Here is a 21587-nt window from a genome sequence, read left to right as displayed (position 1 = left end):
CTCCCAAGGATGTCCCAGTGGTAACTCAATGAAGCGCTATATGACATTCAGTTTAAAACTGGGCTGCATGGCGCAAATGTTCCAGCGAGCATTAAGCCTGGTGAATGGCCTCTTGTAGATCTTGGAGCCATGCTTCAAGGCCACCTGGTAATCATATTCAGGCTAGCATAAGGTTCTGCTACTTTTATTGCATTCCTTCCTAAAGTGCTTGCTGAGGAAAGGGGTTCTGCTTGGTGAGCTGTGTGGCCCTGCTCTAAGCCACTATATAAACATTACTTTACCAGCTTTCTACTCCTGAAATGATGCAAAAGGGGGGGGGCAACTATTTAAGTTCCAAAGAAGCCAGCCAAGATTCCCACTCCTAATAAACTTGTTTTAAGAATGAAGGTGGCCATCCTATTACACACTTACCCGTAATTTCCGGCGTATAAGACGACTGGGCATATAAGACGACCCCCCAACTTTTCCAGTTAAAATATAGAGTTTGAGATATACTCGACCGCAGATTCTCCACCCGGCGTATAAGACGACCCCCGACTTTTGAGAAGATTTTCCTGGATTAAAAAGTAGCCTTATACGCCAAAATATACAGTACCTTGGGAGTAAGCCCTACTGATCTCAAAAGGGGCTGGCTTCTGCACAGACTTACAGAGAACTACACTGCTAACCTGTCCTTTTGAACATAAAAAATGGGAAAGGTTCAAAAGGGAAACATGTAAGACTCAAGAGTTGGAAAGGGCAGACAGTGCGTACTAATTCTTTTAATGTTATTTATTTATGTGCATTCAGGAAAAAAAAGCAGAGAGGGTCTTTTGCCTACCCATGCTAAATCCACTAAATCTCTAGCGCCTACAAAACAGACAAAATATATGCATGGAACAGCAAATCCTTCCCTCTGAAACATCCATCTTGGAATGTTAGTTAAAAAGAAGAAAATGCACATTATCAATCCTGCCTCACGATGCTGCAGAAGCAAGCTGAATCTCGCTTGTTTCTTCATTGTTTAAAAAATGCCTTTTAATCTGCACATTTATCTGAGTGGCTCCAATTTTTAAACACAGCTTCAAACCTACCCATATTGGCGGCAAACATGCACGTACTTGCTTGGGAGCAAAACCTTTTTTTGAGGGAGGACTGCAGCCATGATCACTAACAGAGAAGGCATAACACAACAGAAAGCCCTACTTTGGAAATAAAACGGGTTTGTTTATTTTACATGCAAACCTGGCAGGCACTTATACAGCGGCTTTATTTGAAAAATAAACCAAGAACTGCAAAGTGCTTAACTACAAGCTACTGAAACAATTTTGGGAAACAGTTATAAACAAAACAGAAGTGGTGCAAAAATAGATTATATAAAAAAAACTACTGCAATTGCAGTTCTATAACATTTGGGGTGGGGGGACTGGGCCCCACTGAATTCAGTAGCACTTACTTTTGGGTATACAGTATATAGAATTGTGCTGCTGATCAACCCCCCCCCCCCCCCAATCTCAACATCATCAACCACCCCAAAGCCTCTTCATCAAAACAAAGGCGACAAGCTACATCTCCTAGGTGGAATTGCTGTTGTAATTGTTTTCGAATCTCTTACATTATAAAGAGAAATAGCAACAGAGACATCCACGCCCCGCTTGCATTATCTCATCCAACGGAATGAACTGAACATAAACTTAACACTGGAAGAACAAAATGCTTTTTATACATGTCTAAAACAATGTTTGGTTTTTCATCTCTTCTCTATATGCCCTCCCACACCCAATCCATGGCTCCGGTGTTATTTATTATGTTTTACACCTATTAAAAATACCCCAAAAATTACACACACACAAAACCTAGAAGTCCCCCACCTTGTAAGACAACAAATCTAGACACACCGACTGACTAAATCACTTTATTACACCATTCAAGATGTTAGACTGCTCTCAATATTCCCCACCCGCCCCGTCGTGGGTGGGCGTAGAGAGAGAGAGAGAGAGAGAGAGAGAGAGCGCAGGCACCCCCATTTGCGCGCAGTTGCGCACCCATTTGCCTCCCTCGCTTTCCCCGCGCAGCCCGCCGCCTCGTACTCACACAGATGGCTAATGCGCCTGCCCCCATTCTTTCCGGAGTGTCTGGAAGAAGTAATGAAAATAGGATGAAGGCATTAAGCAGACTGCTGCAGACTCCAGGCAAAGCCTCCTCCCGAGACACGGAAAGCTTTCTTCCAACTTTGCCTTCGGCTCCGCGGGAGAAAACAAAAAAACAAAAACGTCCAGCAGCCCTCAAGCGTTTTCCCCAAAACTTTTCGAGCTCTCCTCCTCCCTGCTTTGCATGCACATGGCTGGAATCAATAGCCTGGAACTGAAATCTGAGCCAGCGACTCTTGCATTGGCGGACTGGGAAGGGTCATGTGACCCGGGACTTAAGAGTCGCCGAAGTCTTGCCGCTTCCAAGGATTTCGTGCAAGGAAGGAAGCTGGTCTGAAGGCGCTTCCGTGCAAAGCCACCCCATTCCCGCCTGCTTCCTTTACAGGGCTCTGAGATATCCTGATTTTGGGCCACAAGATGCTGATTTTCGCTACCTCCACAACCTTTGGCCTTTAGGCTGCTGATCCAATTCCTGTGTGAAGATTTCATTTCTTATGCCAACTCATCCAAGCCTATTCATTTTCTAAAGGGTGTAACAAAAGCCCTGTTGGATCTACCAGGGCCACACTTATCAGCGGTGCTGCTCCACAGGGCTTCTGCATGGATATGTGTTCTTCAAAATACCAATTGCATGCATTGGACTAGGACCAGGGTTCAAATCTCTGTTGTTGTTGTTGTTGTTGTTCAGTCGTTCAGTCGTGTCCGACTCTTCGTGACCCCATGGACCAGAGAACGCCAGGCATGCCTATCCTTCACTGCCTCCCGCAGTTTGGCCAAACTCATGTTAGTAGCTTCGAGAACACTGTCCAACCATCTCGTCCTCTGCCGTCCCCTTCTCCTTGTGCCCTCCATCTTTCCCAACACCAGGGTCTTTTCCAGGGAGTCTTCTCTTCTCATGAGGTGGCCAAAGTACTGGAGCCTCAACTTCAGGATCTGTCCTTCCAGTGAGCACTCAGGGCTGATTTCTTTAAGAATGCATAAGTTTGATCTTCTTGCGGTCCATGGGACTCTCAAGGGTCTCCTCCAGCACTAATTCAAAAGCATCAATTCTTCGGCGACCAGCCTTCTTGATGGTCCAGCTCTCACTTCCGTACATTACTACTGGGAAAACCACAGCTTTAACTATACGGACCTTTGTAGACAGGGTGATGTCTTTGCTTTTTAAGATGCTGTCTAGGTTTGTCATTGCTTTTCTCCCAAGAACCAGGCGTCTTCTAATTTCGTGACTGCAGTGATCATGGAACCCAAGAAAGTGAAATCTCTCACTGCCTCCATTTCTTCCCCTTCTATTTGCCAGGAGGTGATGGGACCAGTGGTCATGATCTTAGTTTTTTTGATGTTGAGCTTCAGACCATATTTTGCGCTTTCCTCTTTCACCCTCATTAAGAGGAAAGCGCAAAATATGGTCTGAAGCTCAACATCAAAAAAACTAAGATCATGGCATGGGACCACCTTGGGCCAGTCAGTGTCTATCAGCCTAACCCACTCCTCTGGGTTGTTGTGGGGCGGGGGAATGAGGAGCAGGAGAAACACGTTTGCTAGCCTGAGCTCCGTGAAGGAAAGGTGCGATATAAATTTAAGAGTGAATAAAGTCCTGAACCCCCAGCAAACCTGGAGACAAGTCCCCACTGGCATATAGTGTGACCCACCCAGAGCTCCAGGAAAATCCAACGTGAGAAGTTAGGCAGACAGAGCAACTCAGCTCTGCTTCACTTTTATACCTTGAATCTTGGTTGCAGCATCTGGGCTTGATGAAGCATGTGACCCTCACCTGTCCTGAGCCTGAGGAATCACACACCTCCTCCCAGAGCTAGCAAGCCTCACCTGGCCAGCTAGGAAGCTGGGCTGTGAGCCCTTGCCTGCCTCAGCCTCCTAGAGCAGGCGGCACGTCCAACTTCCAAGAGGTTGTGAATCTACTCCCACTGTAAAAAAAAACAAAATGGCAGTGATCTACCCATTGGATTGACGATAGTTGTTTTTCTTTTGGGGGGGGGGGTTATCAGGGTACCACGATTGACCAAGGACACTACGCACTCAACTGGTAAATCACAATTGACCTGTTAGACATCCCTGTCAATTTACCAGTTGATTGCGTAGTGTCCTTGGTCAATCAAGAGTTGTGTTCATGGAGACAGGGGCTCCTCTGGATGCGGTGAAGGGTTCTCCTCTGGTTCCTGTGCACTGACTACTATCCCCATGCCATCCTCTGTCTCCCATGAGTATTTTCTATGCCCCCAACCTCTCCTTCTCCACCCCCATCTTGCCCCTGGTGTGTACCAGTCACGGCTACACCCCCTCGCCAGGATCCTCTTCCTCCTCCTTTCCATTGTCCTGCCAGTTCATGACATAAATAAAATGTGTGTTGAAACTTATGTCTTTTGTGTGACTGGAATCATTATTAAATTATTATTATTATTCATTTATCTACTGCAGGCTTCCCCAAACTAAGTCCCGCGGGCCTGAGGGACTCCGTTATCCAGCCCGCAGTGACCGCTGCCACCACCTGCTCTTACCGGCGCAGCGCGGCATGGTGTGGCTGGCCACTTTCGGGTTGGAGGAGCACCAGAAATAGCTTGTCCGCATGCGCAAGCATTTCCGGCGCACTTTCGGGTCTGCGGAGGCCCGCATGCACATGCACAAGCTGTTTCCGGCGCTCCGTCGACCCAGAGGTGCGACAGAAATAGCGTGTGGGCATGTGCTCCCCCGCCCTCCGGCCGGCCGCACCATTGGCGCTGGAAGAACCGGCCTGAGGCCAGGTAAGTTTGGCGACCCTTGATCTACTGCTTATTTGCCCAAATGGCTACTGAACTATTTATAACTATAAAACCAATATATAATTAAAACGTGCCATAATTCCATTGGGCATTAAAATATACAATAAAGCGAGCAATTAAAAATACAATTAAAAGCTGTTTTTTTTTAACCAAATAAAGCTTGAAACAGTCAAATTAAACTCAAATTCTTGCTTAAACAGGTGTGCCTTCAGGAGCCAATGTTGATAGGTCCTATTGCATTAGTGGAATTTAGCCTCTGCAACAGTAAGAGTCACATCCCTTTGCTCCAACCACTTTTTTGCCTCTAGCCCTGCCCATCACTGGTATGTAGGCCCCCACCCCACCCCAAAGTTGCTGAGGTACGGATGCAGCCTATTGGGTGGAAAAGGTTCCCCACTCCATTGCAGGGGGGAGGGTGCAAATTGTATGAAATCACCCTCTGCCTAATCCTCACTAATGTACTTTCCCCTTCAGTTTTCCACCCAGCCCCTTCATTTGCTCTTACACAAATGAAACCAGACTGCGTGTTTGCGTTGGGTCTGCCTAGCAGTTAAGAAGCAGTGCAGAAGCTGAACCTTCAGTCTAAGAAAACAACAAAGAGTTCTTGAGGCACCTTAAAAGATCGACAGATTCATTGCGGCATCGTACGCTTTTGCGGACTTCATCAGATGCATTTCGCCGTGTTGAAGGTACCATAGACACTTCCCTTTAGAAAACCCCTCCTCTACCACAGAAGGACACAGTTTCCCCTCTCAAAGTTCAGCCATTGCTACAGTCGCTTTTTAAGCGTCCTCTAACACAAACCCAGGAAACAAGGTGGGAGACGGCTGGAAGGCAAGTGGAGGAAAACTCCAGTTGAGAGCAGTCGAACACTGGTGAAGGCAGCGAAGAAGGCATACCTTGCTACCTCTGTTACATCTTCACTGTGCAGCTCAGCATAGCTTTCTTGAGTAGTTCAGGGCCTTTCACAGTCTGGCCCGAAGGAGGTGACTAACACAGTAACTAAGCGTTTTGAGGATAAAAATCGCTTGCATCCAGGGCCGGCGCGTCCATTAAGGCGAACTAGGCAATTGCCTAGGGCGCCAAAATGGAGGGGTCGCTGGCCAGCCTGCCCCACCGCCCCCCGCCGCCACTCCGCCAGCGGCAGAGTGGCGGGGAAGGGGGAGCAGCCCGAAATCGGGCTTCTCTGCCCCCTCCGCCAGCGGCAGAGTGGCAGGGGAGGGGGGGGCGCCAGAAGATGATCTTGCCTAGGGCGCAAAAAACCCTAGCACCGGCCCTGCTTGCATCCATCAAGATCTCGACTCCACTGTCATAGCAGATGAATCGCATGGGATGTCCAGAGCACAGTCTAGTACCATAGTGTTGGATGAGTTTCATGACATTACAGGGGGCAGGCTTCTGCTGGGGAAGAACCTCAAATAATTAAGTATTTTCAATGCTTTTCAATAATGTTTCTGGATCTAGGGGGCCCCCGCTGCCCCCCTTGGCTACACCCATGGCTTGAGGATGTGGACAAGGTGCTTGGATCTGTCAGGGTGACCACTTGCACTCTGAATCCTTGGCCCTCTTGACTGATAAAAACTAGCGGGGAGGGGACAGCTGGCTGGCCTGAGAGGTGATTAATGCCTCCTTGCGAGAGAGGGTTGTCCCTTCCCACTTAAAGAAGGCTGTGGTAAAACCACTCCTCAAGAAACTGTCCTTGGACTCGGAAAATTACTGGCCAATCTCCCCTGCTTCTTGAGCGGGTGGTTGTGGACCTATTTCAGGTGCTCTTCGAGGAAACTGACTTTCTAGATCCTTATCAGTTGGGGTTTAGGCCCGGTTTTGGCACACAAACTGCTTTGGTCACCTTGTATGATGTCCTCTGTTGGGAAAGAGACAGGGGAAATGTGTCCTTGTTAAATCTCCTCAACCTCTGTCTTGAGGGTTATTGATTTTGCTTGTTATTCTGCTATGTATATTTGTGTTTTTATATTGTGAACCACCCTGTGATCTTTGTATGAAGGGCAATATAGAAATTTAATATATAATATAATATAATATAATATAATATAATATAATATAATATAATATAATATAATATAATATAATATAATATAATATAATATAATATAATATAATATAATATAATATAATATAATATAATATGCTGCTGATAGCATCACAGGGAGCAGGACCTGTAAATGGGTTTATCTCTGTAGCCTCTCGGGTGGAATCTAGACACATATAAAAAAAAATTGTGAAAATGCTTTTTTCAAAAACGTTTTGAAAAATATATTGAATTTGCCATAGCTCACCATCGCGATCTAGTGTCACATTTGTATAATGTGCTTTGAAGCACACTTAAAACATTTTGTTTGCTTTTGGTATCCGTCTGTCTCAGGAGACAATGGAGGAGCGCGCCTTTGGGGGGGGGGTGAAGTCAAACCATGGGACAGTTACAGTGCTTGCTGTGACTATAGAAACCAATGCGGCTGAGAGACCTATTTTGTTTCAGCCAGGGCAGTTGAAGTCATCCAGTTGTGCTGCTGCAGATGCACCATGGAGTTCTCTCTGTGTGTGTTACCTCCAGCCGTCATTCCTCCTCTGGCCATCCAGTATTAATATAATAAATCAGTATGAATATAATAAGTCAGGAAAAATGTGGCCCCATCCTGGTTTTTGATAAACCAGCCATCTCCCCGCACACGGACTGCTAGCAATTCAGGGAGGTGGATTTGAACCTAGCCACCTCCCTGCTGTGAGGCACCCTTCCACCTGCAGGGACTTTTTTCTTTTGCTTTAGGGGTCTATTCTCTGAATTGATGCAGCCCAAGCAGGCCTGTATGACATGTTACCTCTGAATGTGTGAATAGGGTCCGAGATGGCTGGGCATGGTGACAGTAGCCAGGCTAAGAAGTGGTAGGGGCTTGTGACATTTGGCAGGCGCAAGTATAGAAACGGTGACAGGACGAATTAAAAGAATATAAAAAGCTTTTAACAAATATCCTGTGAAATACTTCAGCCATGGCAAACTCCCGGTGGGAATAATTATGAGCTGTACAAATAGTCAGACACAAGTATTCATCTCAGCTGAGCCTGGCTTTCATTATTATTAAATGACTTAAGAGGAACTATATTATGAGCAGAGATCGGTGCGAAGGGCTGACAGCATTGCTACCTATTAATGAAAAGGCTGCTGGAGGAACAAAGCACCATCAAATGCTGGGGAAAACACAATGGACTATATATTTAATGACAGTTTTGTCTATAGTATTTGATGAGAACCATATTTTCACTAATACATACAGTCTAATGCATGCTTGTACACATATATGCATGTCTGTACACACTATTTGGCTGGAGAACTTCACTGCAAAATTTGGAGAAAGGTGAATTTGACGAATTGTTGTGCTTTGGCTCTTATAATGTTTCTGGAAGTGTGAATTGCATAAGTCTCCCATAAAATGCAAACAAAACTTTATTTCTCCGCCATCCCTACTCTAGGCCTGCTTATGTGTATCTTTTCTTTTTAGTGGCTCTATGCCACTTCGGTGGTGATGAGAGACTCTGGATCCAGGCTGTATGGGTATTGAATTTGGTTAGGTATCCTTGCAATAGGGACAGGGAGGTGGGTTACCCATAGACTGGCCCTATTCTGTGTGGATGACAATCACCCAGCTTCAGAAGTAAAGTCTCTCCCCCACCCCACCCCACCCCACATCCTGCAGCTAGACTGGTGACTGGGAGAGATTGCCAAGACTACATAATACCGGTCTTGAAATACCTACATTGGCTCCCAGCACGTTTCCGAGCACAATTCAAAGTTTTGGTGCTGACCTTTAAAGCCCTAAACAGCCTTGGCCCAGTATACCTGAAACAGTATACCTGCAGTATACCTCCACTCCCATCGTTCAGCCCGGACACTGAGATCCAACTCTGAGGGTCTTCTGGCGGTTCCCTCACTGCAAGAAGTGAGGTTACAGGGAACCAGGTAGAGAGCCTTCTCGGTAGTGGCACCCGCCCTGTGGAACGCCCTCCCATCAGATGTCAAAGAAATAAACAACCACCTGACGTTTAGAAGACATCTGAAGGCAGCCCTATTTAGGGACGATTTTAATGACTGGTGTTTTAATGTATTTTTAATCTTTTGTTGGAAGCTGCCCAGAGTGGCTGGGGAAACCCAGCCAGATGGGCAGGGTATAATAATAATAATAATAATAATAATAATAATAATAATAATAATAATTGCTATTACCACCCCAAAGAGAGAAAAGGCATGTCCACGGACAGGGTGGGGGGGAAATCATTTTTAAAAGGCTGTTTTGTCTCTGTTGCAGGCAAAATCTAGACTGCAGACAGGGCAGAATTTTTAACTGATAGCTCATCTCAAAGTCAACAGAAGATGGCAGTATTTATTTCTAATGCAAGTGCTGATCTCTACCTCTTTGCCTGATCAGGTTGTTCCTAACTACAGCAGCATGCCCCGCCAGAGCTGGGGATCAGGGCTGTATTCGGGAAGAACGATGTGATCGGGGAGACCCTTCATTCAGCTCTGCTTGCATGGTAAAGGTAAAGGGACCCCTGACCGTTAGGTCCAGTTGCAGACGACTCTGGGGTTGCAACGCTCATCTCGCTTTACTGGCCGAGGGAGCCGGCGTTTGTCTGCAGACAGCTTCCGGGTCATGTGGCCAGCATGACAAAGCCGCTTCTGGCGAACCAGAGCAGCGCACGGAAATGCTGTTTACCTTCCCACCGGAGTGGTACCTATTTATCTACTTGCACTTTGACATGCTTTCGAACTCCTAGGTTGGCAGGAGCAGGGACTGAGCAATGGGAGCTCACCCCGTCGCAGGGATTCGAACCGCCAACCTTCTGATCAGCAAGCCCTAAGCTCTGTGGTTTAACCCACAGCGCCACCCGCGTTCGTTTGTTTTCCTGCAAATAAGTGCTTCCATACAGATTGCCAGTTTCTCTCCTTTTATCCGATGCCAGAACATTAGAAACGAGGAAACTGGGTTTAGAGCTGCTTTCCCCAGTTTCCTGGCTCCCTCGAGGTGCTTTGAACTACGACTCCCATCAGCCCCAGCTGTGCAAGTTGCAGTCCAAAACACTTGGAGAGCGCCAGGTCGGGGAAGCCTGCTTTAGTGTTGCTTGTGAGTGTAGCCATTTAGGGGAGGGGAAAAGACAGCAGGAAATGCAGAGACCAAGAAACGTTTGGCTTTTGCCAGAGGTCTTTTATTTAATTGCCATTTTGGAATCCTCGTGATTAGCTTCCATCAAATCAAAGCTGAATTCCTTTTCTTCTTAGGGCTAAGGAGTTTATGGATTTTATCCTTTGGTCGCTCTCACGGGTAAAGGTTAGCCATGTCAGTTGGAAGGCAGGATATAGGTCAAACGAGCCGAGAGAACATTTAGACCATTTTGATGTATTTCTAGCCGTTATCCTGGGAGTCATTAGGCATCAGCCATAACACCAACGCAGGGAGGAGTCTAGTCTTTTTTCTCCCTCTTTTTTCTCCTGTCTTCACTGAACAGTGCTGGCAATATTGATTGTTTGGATATTAAACTTGTTTGTGTGCTTATTATTATTATTTTAATTGTATCCATCACCCATGAACTCCAGTTAAAATTGATTTTTATTTACTGCTTGATGGTAAAAAAAGCCTCTAAGGTGGTTGCAAAATAAATAAATAAATGTTAAAATGACCAGGCCGTTAAAAACAGGGTTTAAAAATATGCAAAAGATCATTAGAATCAACAGGAAGCTAAAAAGAAATTAAAATGCATGCCTATTTTTACATGTCTAGATAAACTAAACAAGAATGTTTTAAGCAGGTGTCCAACAGTGCAATATCATATCCATGGGAAGTCCAAATGGACAGGGAGTTCCAAAGTGTAGGTGCTGTCACGCTAAAAGATTGATTTCTTCAATGTGCATCACCTGTAACAGTAACAGTTCTACAGATCAAAGTCGTTGAGTTGCTCTCAAGACTTTAGGGACACTGGATGGCATTCAATGCAGGTTCTACTCAAGAGTAAACCCGTCGAAGTTTTTTTTTTAATTGACTTGAAGTTAATTGATGCAACTTAATTAATTTCAGCGGGACTACTCTGAGTAGGACTTGCTTGAATAATACAACTTGCATTGTTCCATGCAGTAGAAAATCTATCTTGACTGTGAGTCCCGGAAGGAATGCTCCTTGCCATTTTTTCAACTGGCCTGGGAGGGCAGAGCCCGGACTGACTCCAGCTACAAAAACATTCTCTTGCTCTGGGATATTGTTTAGGCAGCTTTGTTGCAGTGTTATTGATATTATTATTATTGGATCTTTACTTTAGATCTTACTTTGATTTATGCGGAAATTGTTCAGTTTGGCTGTGTACTTTTTAAATGTTTTATTCATTGTTAATTTTGCTATGTTTGCAAAAAATAAAAATAAAAATCCATGCAAACTGAGCATGGTTTGAACTATGGAAAGGCAGCACGCAAATAAAAGGATGCATGCATGTATCTTGGCCTCATCTACTGCTGACTGTGTTTGTTTCTCTAAACTCCTTGGGGTACATCACCCATGTAGGGGCAGGCAACCTGTGATATGATGGATGTGTGTGGCTCTCAGCTGTATTTCATGAAGGTAGCAAGGAGGGGGGGCAAATGGGGAGAAAGGGGTGGCAGAAGAAGAAAGCAAGAGGATAAGGGTGGCCCATCCACTTTTTTATTCTGTTTCTGGCACCCATTAGTCTCCTACCGAGCCAGTGACAACTGGTGCCCATTGGGATTGGTAGGGCAGAATGTTGGGAGATGAACAGCAGGTGGCGCCAGAGCAAGGACAGACAGGGCCACCCACTTGACTGGTCGAATAGTAAGAAAGCAGGCAGGCAGGGATTGGCTGAAAGCAGACTGAGGTGAGTGGAGCAGTTTCTTATTTGCCCTAATGGACCCACCTCCACTGTCTAAGCCCAGTTTATCACTGGCCCTGTCCAATACAGGCATGCAGGCCCTGACAAGGTGGGCGGGGAGAGCTTCTCTGCCCTTCAACGCCTATTTCAAGCAAAATATTATTTTAGTGTTAGATTTTGAACATGAGGTCAGGTCCTTGCACTGAGTCACGGCTCTCAGGGCAATAAAACGGATCAGCACTGATGTACTTCAGTTGCATTTTTGAAGTGGATTCAACTCCCTTGGCCAGGGGAGCCAGTTGGAGCGAGCCAGAATTCCCCCGGGGAACAAAACCATACAAGGTGAAAGCTCCTCCGACTGGCTATCATGCCGAGGAGAGAGCAAGAGAAAACAACCAGAGGTTGTTGTGACAAATCCGGCAACAAACCGTCCTGTGCAGCAGTCAAGAGGCCGGTTTTGTCTGCTTGCTCAGACTGTGGCATGGGCGCCAACTCCCCGGGGCCATGGGTGCCCGAGCACCCACAACATTCCCCACGAAGGGCCCCAGGCACCCACAAATTTCAGTGCTAAGGCCAGGCATACTGCATGCCACGCGCAGCCACTGGGTCAAGTTGGGACTCCTGGATTAAGAGCACCACTGGGTTAGAAAACGTTGTAGCTGGCAAGATGTTTTGCAAAGAAAAGGCTCCAGAATACTGGTAGTAAAGCGAACGGGAGCTCCTTTCTTTTCTGTTCTTTCTTTTTGTCTGGTGGAAGTCCACATCGTGGTAATGGTTCCATAATATTTGATATGGCGATATATCGCGAACCACCGTGTGTGTGTGTGTGTGCGCTATGTAAAATTCGTGTTGTGGAGAAAACCGTGAAGCTTCTCTTGCTGCTGCCACTGTTGCTCTGTAATATAAAATAACAGTTGTAACCAAACATTAAAGGTAAGTAAAAAATGTTTTAGACCTCCTAAGTAGTAGCAGTTACCAGGACATTACCCCGTTCGCCTCTACATACTGTAGTTCCATCCTTATTCCAGACGTTGTGATATCTTGGTATATTGTGAAGTTTAACTGGTGGTATATATCACAATATAGAAAACCAGACATTGCTCAGCACTAATGCATTCCTTGGAGCCCAGATCCGCTGCCCCTGTGGATCCTGCTGCCCAAGGCAGTCGCCTCCCCTTGCCTCAAGGTCAGGCCAGCCCTGTGGCCCCCCCCCCCCAATCTCTGAGTGGCGAGAGACTCCAGGGGTTCCAACACATATTCCATGTTGGGTTTCCTTGGAAGGAGGGTCAGCGGGGACGGCAGTGTCTTTAGCATATATGGTTTTATTTACAGATATGGCACAACCTGAGCATAGGATGGAGGGGCTCACAGCATTAACAACCCAACAGAACTTGCTTCCCCATTCGGTTCACAGGGGAGTTCCAAAGTCCAGTGCAGAGCTACAAAAACTTCACCCCCTCTCCTTCTCCAGCCTCCCCTTGTATTTTACCCCTTGCTCACACCCTCTGGCTATTGTTCTCCTACATAGCAGCTAGGTGGTTGGAAGACCCACCCATTTGTTCTATGGCACAGGGCAACTTCTTTGGTCATGCTAATTGTGGTAGTTAACGAGCCAGTCTAAGTAATTATCTCAGGAAAGGAAGTGGCTTGGCTGGTTTTCTTCTAACACACACAGGTTTGGAAGGGGCACAGGGTATCATCTAGACCAGGGTTTCTCAAACTTTGGTCTCTGGCTGTTTTTGGACTACAATTCCCATCATTCTTGACCATTGGCCTTGCTAGCTAGGGATGATGGGCGCTGTAGTCCCAAAACAGCTGGAGACCCATGTTTGGGAAACCCTGAACTGATTCCGCAACTCACAACATGGAGTACAGGTGGGCTTACTTATGAGCAAACACACACGAGAGCCAGTGTGGTGTAGTGGTTAAGAGCGGTAGACTTGTAATCTGGGAAACCGGGTTCGTGTCTCCGCTCCTCCACATGCAACTGCTGGGTGACCTTGGGCTAGTCACACTTCTCTGAAGTCTCTCAGCCCCACTCACCTCACAGAGTGTTTGTTGTGGGGGAGGAAGGGAAAGGAGAATGTTAGCTGCTTTGAGACTCTTTCGGGTAGTGATAAAGCGGGATATCAAATCCAAACTCTTCTTCTCTACCACCAGCTTTTCTTGGATTCCTTATACTATTACGTTCCAAGCTGCAAAAGTCCATTTCTTATTTTTACATGGGTTTGTTGCTCCAGAGTGACAGAATCTCTTAGTCTACTGCAAACCTAAAATATGCGCCTGAATTCCTCCTGCAACATAGTGACAATCTGGAAGCAATCTGTGGGGAGGGTGAGAGGGGTTTGGCCTCAATGGCCTATTTGGGCCCAGGCCTGCTGCCTCTTAAGCAACAGGGGGTAAATAGGATGAAAACATGCTCAACTTTCGAAACACTTTGCTTGAGAGACTTGTCTGCTGAGGCAGGGACTCGCCTAACCTGAGAGTGCTGGACAAGGCAGGAACGCTGTAATTCATTGTGAAAAACAACCTGACCTCCGAGGTCTCTTTGGCAAACATCTTCCCATCTGGCTCGTCCGTTGTTAAAACACCGTAAAGAGAAATATTGCCTTAGAGATGTAGCACAGTGTGGGCCCCTTCAGAAACAGCTGGAGTGCATCAGACCAATGGGCCATGGAGCCTAGCTTTCTGGCGGCTTCTGATATTCCACAAGGAAGCGGAGCCAATTTACTTCCATCCCTTGCTGCTCAGGAGATAGCCAAGCTCTTGTTCCTTTCCTTCGCAGGGCAATCCTAAGCATGCTCCTTACTCAGAAGCAAGTCCTGCTTCATCTGGGCTGGCAGTTTACTCTGCAAAGGATTGCAGAGAAATGTCTTTGGCAGGTGCCAGAAGGCAAGAGAGAGCACCCATGTGACATGTCATGGGAAGACTTTCCTTGCATTCCTTGTCCTGCCTCCTTGCATGTCCTTCCCAGCGATGTGGTGTGGAGGGAGGGAGCAGGATGGAGGACAGAGATCATGCACATTCCCAGCAATTGCTCCTCGTGGCTATAATGCCCAGTGTAACTAGTATATGTGGGGAGGGAAGGAGGCTGAGATCTCTCCAGCGAGGGAGGGCTGCTCTGATTCCTGCTTTCTACTCACAAGTAAATCCCAACAGTGCATGCAAGCAGCCGCATGGTGTGAGGGTCTTCTATGAGGAGGGATTAAATAGAGGGGATGCCATGTTGAGTGTGTCAGCTTCGCCCTGCAGAGCAGTGGCATTGCTTGGCTTCCCATTGATTTGAAAGGGGCTTGTGCAGGTGAACTTCCTGCTTGGTTGTGTCTTGTGCATGTAGGGCTACTGAGTGTCCATCATCTGTTCTGCAGGGCACTCAAGGTAGAGTATGTGGTTCTCTCCCCCCCCGCCAACCTCCCCTCTTGTGTGCTGTTGACACATGTGCTTCCTGCTTACACACATACCAAAAGCTGTGCCAAAAGGGGTAGAGGCAGAACATGGCTGGGGCAGAACAGGGGGGTCCCCACAACCATGTCCTGCAATGGAATCCCAATGTAAGTGGCTCCAGCGGCGGAGGAAGCCTCTTGGGCACCTGGGGTGGCGCACCCCAGGGCAGGGTGAACCCCCCCATAGGGGCGAGGCACGCATGCCCATAGGGAGGGACAGGATGGAGTGCGCGGCACCCATAGGGATGGGGCGCACCACAGGGCCTCAGTCGCCCTACATCTGGGAGGGGAGGGCAGTGGATAGACAGCGTGGAGCCTGTGGGTGCCTGAGATGTGCGGTTCTGATGTGCTGCAGGCCCCAAGGTAAGTGCCGCCTGCCATTTTGTCACCCCCCTCAGTGGGGACACCCGGGGCGGACTGCGCCTACCGCACCCCCTTGCCACGCCCCTGAGTGGCTCCGACAGGGGGGCTGCAGAAAGAATGTGGTTGGTCAAGGACACTGTGGACTCAAAAAGGTTGAAAACCACTGCCCTAAATGTTCCCCTGGTGCCTCCTTCCAAAGCTCAGGAAGCTTCTGCCCAGCTTAGGGAGGCATGATGCTCACATGCACGATGTCTGTCCCCCTATCACCCCTGCAAGCTGGCACCTCTGGCCCCAACTGTTCCCCCTATGAAAAATTTCACCGCATGCCACTGATGGGAAAGAGTCCCAAAGGGTGCCACCACACTATGGGTCCTATTCTGACATTGTGTGGAACTGGAACCAGTGCTGTTTTTGCAGAAAAAGATGTGCCGGAACTCACCAAGAACGCCTCCCTTGTTCTCTTATAATGGCAATGGCACACACTTGAGAGGTGCCGGAACCGAGTTCCAATGAGTTCCAGCTGAACAAAAAGCCCTGTGCTGAACAGACTCAGTGGAGAGCATTCCTTATATGCAGGCTTCCAATTCAATCCCTGGCATCTCCAGGCATGGTTTGGGAAATCCTGTCCTGCAAACTTCAGGAACTTCTGCCAATCAGTGTAGACAATATTGACCTAAATGGACCAATGGTCTGACAGTAGGCTGATTCTTCTCTTCCTTATATACCTACCCAATCTTTTTTTTTTTTTTTTTGCTAGATGTGCCAGGGATTGAACCCAGAACCTTGCGCCGTTGTCTCTTCTTTTCACATCTTCCAAAAGTAACCAGAGGAAGTAGCCCCTTGCATCACTGCATCCAACTGCCTCACCAGTCCAGCATAGCAGGAATGCCTCCCTAATGATCCTTCAGCACATTTCATGCTCAAAAAATTACTTGGCACCAGAGATGGCAATCGCTCCTCAGATGAAGCGGCACACATGCCACTTTGCAGCTGATGTGATTTGTGGGGTGGCCAGTGCTGTGTGTTGTCACTCAGGTCCCATCTGCACTGTGCATTTAAAGCAGCATCATACCACTCTCAAGATTCATGCCCCCCCTCAAAAAAGAAGAATCATGGGAGCTGTAGTTAAAGGGTGCTGAGAGTAGATAGGGGATCTCGCTTTCCCTCAAGGAGCTATAATCGTCAGAGTGGTTTGACAACCAATCCCTCTTCCCAGGGAACTCGGGGAACTGTAGCTGTTTGAGGGAAGTAGGGATCGCCTAACACCCTCTCAGAATTTATACTCTACCTTGGAGACCATTGTAAACAGTTAAAATCATTAGCCGGACTGCAATAACACTTGTAATGTAAAAAGAAGTATAGATACAATGGAGATTTAAAAATTGGACTACCATAAAAGCAGCAGTAGAAAAGGATTAATAATGGAACCCATGGAGGGGTGGAGGGAAGTCCAAAGATTCATGAGAATCTTTTTCTTTTTTTGATTATGATGCGTGGTATGGGTGCAAATTTTAACTTATAAAACCAAACCATTTTTTTAAAACAACAACAATAAACTACAGCTCCCTGGATTATTTGGGGGAAGCCGTGACTCAGATATACCGTATTTTTCCATGTATAAGACTAGGTTTTCTTCCTAAAAATAATGTCAAAAATTAGGGGGCGTCTTATACATGGATACATCTCCCCCATTTTCTTAAATCTGAGTCCCCCAAAATAGGGGGCGTCTTATACATGGGGGCATCTTAGAGACTGAAAAATACGGCATATAGTGCAGATATGGCTCCCCTCCGTCCATTTGCTTCCCACCACCTCCTGAGCCCAATCTCCCAAACCGCCCGGAGGAAGTATGTGTGATGATGAGTGAAGTCGTGTTGCATCTCGCCCTTGGTCACTGCATCAGTGCTCAGGGAGTCCATGTGAGCAGGAAGAGATAGCCAGGAGGAAGAGCAGCAAAGCCAAGAGATGCCAGGCATGAACAGGGTATGTGTCCTGCAGTGGCATACCCTACAATTTTTCTCTGATGCAAAAAGGGATGTCCAAGTCCACAACAACTACAACAGTTTTACTATTTATACCATGCCCATCTGCCTGAGTTGCCCCAGGCACTCTGAGCAGCTTCCAACATATATATAAAAACTTAAAACATAAAAACCCCACTTCCCTGTGCTAGGCATTATAATTCAGAAGCCAGTCTTCCCTCGCTTGCGTGGTCCAAACAATCTTATAAATTTGGGCCTTCTCCCCCTTCACAAACAAGCAAGTTAATAAAGGCATTGTTTATTGTGTTTTTATTTTTTATTGTGAAAATCCAGAGATGTAAAACAGCAAAACATGGAATTTCCTAAAGGGAGTCGACCGAATCAATAATGTAACTTCAGTGTATTATACAGAACTGTTTTCCACATGCAAGTTTCTAAAGGTAATATACCAAAATAAATGCTATGATATAGCTTGGAAGGCTAAAACTAGCTCTGTTTTATACAGTGCATCACATTTCAGTCCCCAGACGTAGAAAAAGAATACAGCCGCAAGAATGCAAGACAGCTTTAAGAGCCTATCCATCTTCTGGTTTTCGGTAGACAGATTTGTGGCCATTTTAGAGCGATCTTTTGCAACCGTCTGGAATGTTAAGGTCAAGCCCCTGTGTAAGTCCAACACTGAGTTTGGATGCCATCCGTCCTTTAACCAACTCTTAGGTCTGTGTTAGCACTGGCAATGGAGTAGGAAGTGGGGTGCGATAGGTGCGGTCCGCCCTGGGTGTCATCACTGAGGGGTGTGTGTGACAAAATGGCAAAAATATGTGTTTTTGAAGAAATACCGCATTTTTCGCTCCATAAGACGCACTTTTTTCCTCCTAAAAAGTAAGGGTAAATATCTATGCGTCTTATGGAGCGAATGGTGGTCCCTGGAGCTGAATTGCCCAGGGGCCAAAAGAGGATCATGCTTTTTATTTTACAAAGAGAAAATGGGTTTTTGAAAGGACCCCACTAAGCAGCTGAACAGCAAGAGATTGGGAGAGAGATAAGAGTCCCCGGCTCCCTTTCAGCCCCGCCCTCCTTTGTTGAATGTGCTACAGAGGGAGGTTGTTTGCTTCCCCAGCGACATGTGACTGGCTGATTAGATTATCTGTCTGGAAACTGTAGAAAAGGCTCCCTTTCCTTTAGAAGCTGCAGAAATGTGAGTTGAACCCCATAAAAATGGGGCTTTTCCTCTTTGCTTTTCCCCCTTTGCAAAAAAGCTGCAAAACTTTTAGCTGATCCTCAAAAAACAGGGCTTTTCCCTTTGCAAAAAGCTGCAAAACTTTTAGCTGATCCTCAAAAAACAGGGGTTTTCTTTTTGCAAAAAAAGCTGCAAAACTTTTAGCTGATCCTCAAAAATACCCAGGGCTTTTAGAGGAGGAAAACCAGAAAAATATTTTTTTTCTTGTTTCCTCCTCTAAAAACGAGGTGCGCCCTATGGTCCAGTGCGCCCACCACACGCCCCTTCTTACCACCACTCTCCCCTTGAGTGATTTCCAGAAACCAGAAGCATTGCTGCCTCCAACTTTGCAGGCAGAGCACAGCCTTGATGGCTAGTAGCCTTCGGCAGCCCTCACCTCCATGAATCTGCCTAATCCAGAGGCGTAGGTAGGTGAGGCAGGGGGCACTGGGTGTCACACCGTGGGGCCTGCAGTGTGCCTGAGCCACGTGTCTCTCCTGAGGGGCAGGCGGTGGGCAGACTGCCTGCAAGCTCTGCGCTGCTTTTTCAAGCAGCTCGGGGCTTGCGTCTGCCCACCGCCTTGGCCACCTTACAGCTTGGGGGGGGGGGGCTGCAGAGAAGCTCCATGCAGCACGCCCTGCCTTGGCTCGCCCCGTCCCCATGGGCAGCTTGCCCTGCCCCCATGGGTGGCTCACTCTGCCCCCAATTGCAAGGCGCGTGCGCAGCCCCTGTCACCCGAGCAGCTAGCTGCGCCGCTGGGCACTGGGTAGTTTCTGATAGTGGGGGCACATTTTCACTTATGGATGTTCCTTCCAGATTGGTTGCCCTTCTTGCTGCCACATGAAGCATCGCTGGCAGAATCAACCCCGCATTAAGGTGTGTGTTCACATTACTGCCTTAAGAGCGCAGCGAAGTTGTGTACCCCCGGCTGTGTGTTTCACAGCTCCCGCTCCTCCCCACAGCTGTTCACCTCAGCACAGCTTCAATTCATTTCTGAACACACACCAGGTGGGCTAGAGACAAATTAGGAACTCCAACTGGTGTGAAGCTGGTTTGAGAAACAACGCATCAAATTGTAGTATTTCGTAACGAAGTTCAGGATACATACGTGGTCTGGGCCAACACTGCGTGAACACAGATTTGACAAAGCGGCTCTGCGATCACAGTGAAAGGGAATGTGAACACACAGCCTTAGAGATAAGATACTGCTAAAACATCTCCCTGTAGTTCTAACATGCTTTGCAATATTATCAGTTCCTACAGATCATTACAAGCATTATATGCATTTCAGGGTCGCCCCCCCACCCCCACCCCAAAGTTGTTTGGCACGGGTGATTCTAAGCCAAATGGCTTCTCTCTTCTAGTCCAAACATGGGGATGTATTAACAGATTGCCATTGTTTGCTTGGGAACACTCTATAAAGGCCTTTGTCCATCACAGTTTTAAACACACACACACACACACACACACACACACACAGGCACTTAATGCTGCTTGCATTCCGTCCTATTAGAGCCAAGTCTTAAAAATAAATACCGGTACTTTATACCATGGGATGTGCTGGTGTTGTGGTCTTTTTTATTATTTTGAGGGGGGAGGGAGAAGAAAGGGAGAACAGAGGACACACTATTGCTTGACTGCAAATGCATTTTAGCAGGCCTCTGTACCCATTGTATTGTATTCGCTAACAGTCCTAAATTCCCCTCATTTTCAACGGTTGTTCCATTTATTTTAAAGCAGTGTACCAGAGCTGTATTCTACAACTTACTCTCTCTGCTCATGTGCACTCAAGTTCCCTGGAAGCCAATTATTCTCAGTTTCAAAATATCTAGCTAGCTATATACATACATACATACATACATACATACATACATACATACATACATATTTGTATTGGAAACACTATAATTAGAGGCGTTTTTTTCAGCTGGAAGGTGAGGTGGGTTGAATTCTTCAGCTGATAAGCTGCTGCAGAGCGTGAAGACAGATCTCACAGTTTTGTCACGGAGCAGAAAACTTCCATTGTTTTTGACCACATTTAGGAATGACTTGCTCCGCTATTGAAAGGCCAGTAAGAATGTTTGCTGTAAATGAAGAGGGGAGGAAGCTGCATCCCGGTTTTTCCTCATGAGATTCAAGTTCGTTTAAATACAGGTACTGTATTGGTTTATTCCCTCAGTTCTTCCGACACATTATGAATAGTCCAGTCACAGTTTTGTTTTGGGGGAAAAAAATTGGCTCAAGAAAATCTTGTCAGAAGAGTCCGGACCCAGAGTTTATCATAAAGAGAAAAAAACATGGAAGAAAATGACAGAAGGTTCCTTAACGGACATCACTTTCACAATCCGCGAGGACAATTTAGGGGGGAAACAATGGATCTGAAGGCACGAGAATAGACATCAAGAAACTTTAGATCATCTGAATGTGAGACGGCCACAAACAAGGCAGCAGTACGCTATGAGGGAAAACACACTTTGGTGCCCAGCTGAGAGACGAAAGATAGCAAGAGATCCCAAACATCAATGACTCTTACCGAACAATACCAGTCATGGGATACTACCGTTCAAATAATAAACCCAACGTTCACATTTTGTACGATGATAAGGGAAGCAGGAAAATTAATATTATAAACCTCTTTCACAGGCATATACAAAACAACAACATTCCCCATCCCTCAAATATGGCACTTCAAATATCAGCTGCGAGTGAATCAAAAGGTGGAATATGAGAGAATAACTCTTTGTTATTTAAGAGTTTGTTCCGGTGACTGACAGCTAGACAGATCAATCCAGGGC

General features: G+C 46.7%; 1 protein-coding gene across 1 annotated transcript in view; it reads right to left on the bottom strand.

Annotated features, from left to right (window-relative positions):
* The window catches only part of FAM13A (family with sequence similarity 13 member A), a 137717-nt gene extending 135496 nt beyond the window's left edge, over window positions 1–2221 (bottom strand). Inside the window, 1 exon segment of the mRNA XM_033160600.1 lies at window positions 2074–2221. Coding sequence (XP_033016491.1) covers window positions 2074–2100 — 27 coding nt within the window. The 5' untranslated portion in view covers window positions 2101–2221.
* Between the last annotated feature and the right edge of the window lie 19366 nt (window positions 2222–21587).

This window comes from Lacerta agilis, chromosome 9 (genome assembly GCF_009819535.1).
Source record: "Lacerta agilis isolate rLacAgi1 chromosome 9, rLacAgi1.pri, whole genome shotgun sequence".
NCBI lineage: Eukaryota > Metazoa > Chordata > Lepidosauria > Squamata > Lacertidae > Lacerta > Lacerta agilis.
Note: the sequence above shows the minus strand (reverse complement) of the source record. Positions and strands in the feature narration are given on the sequence as shown.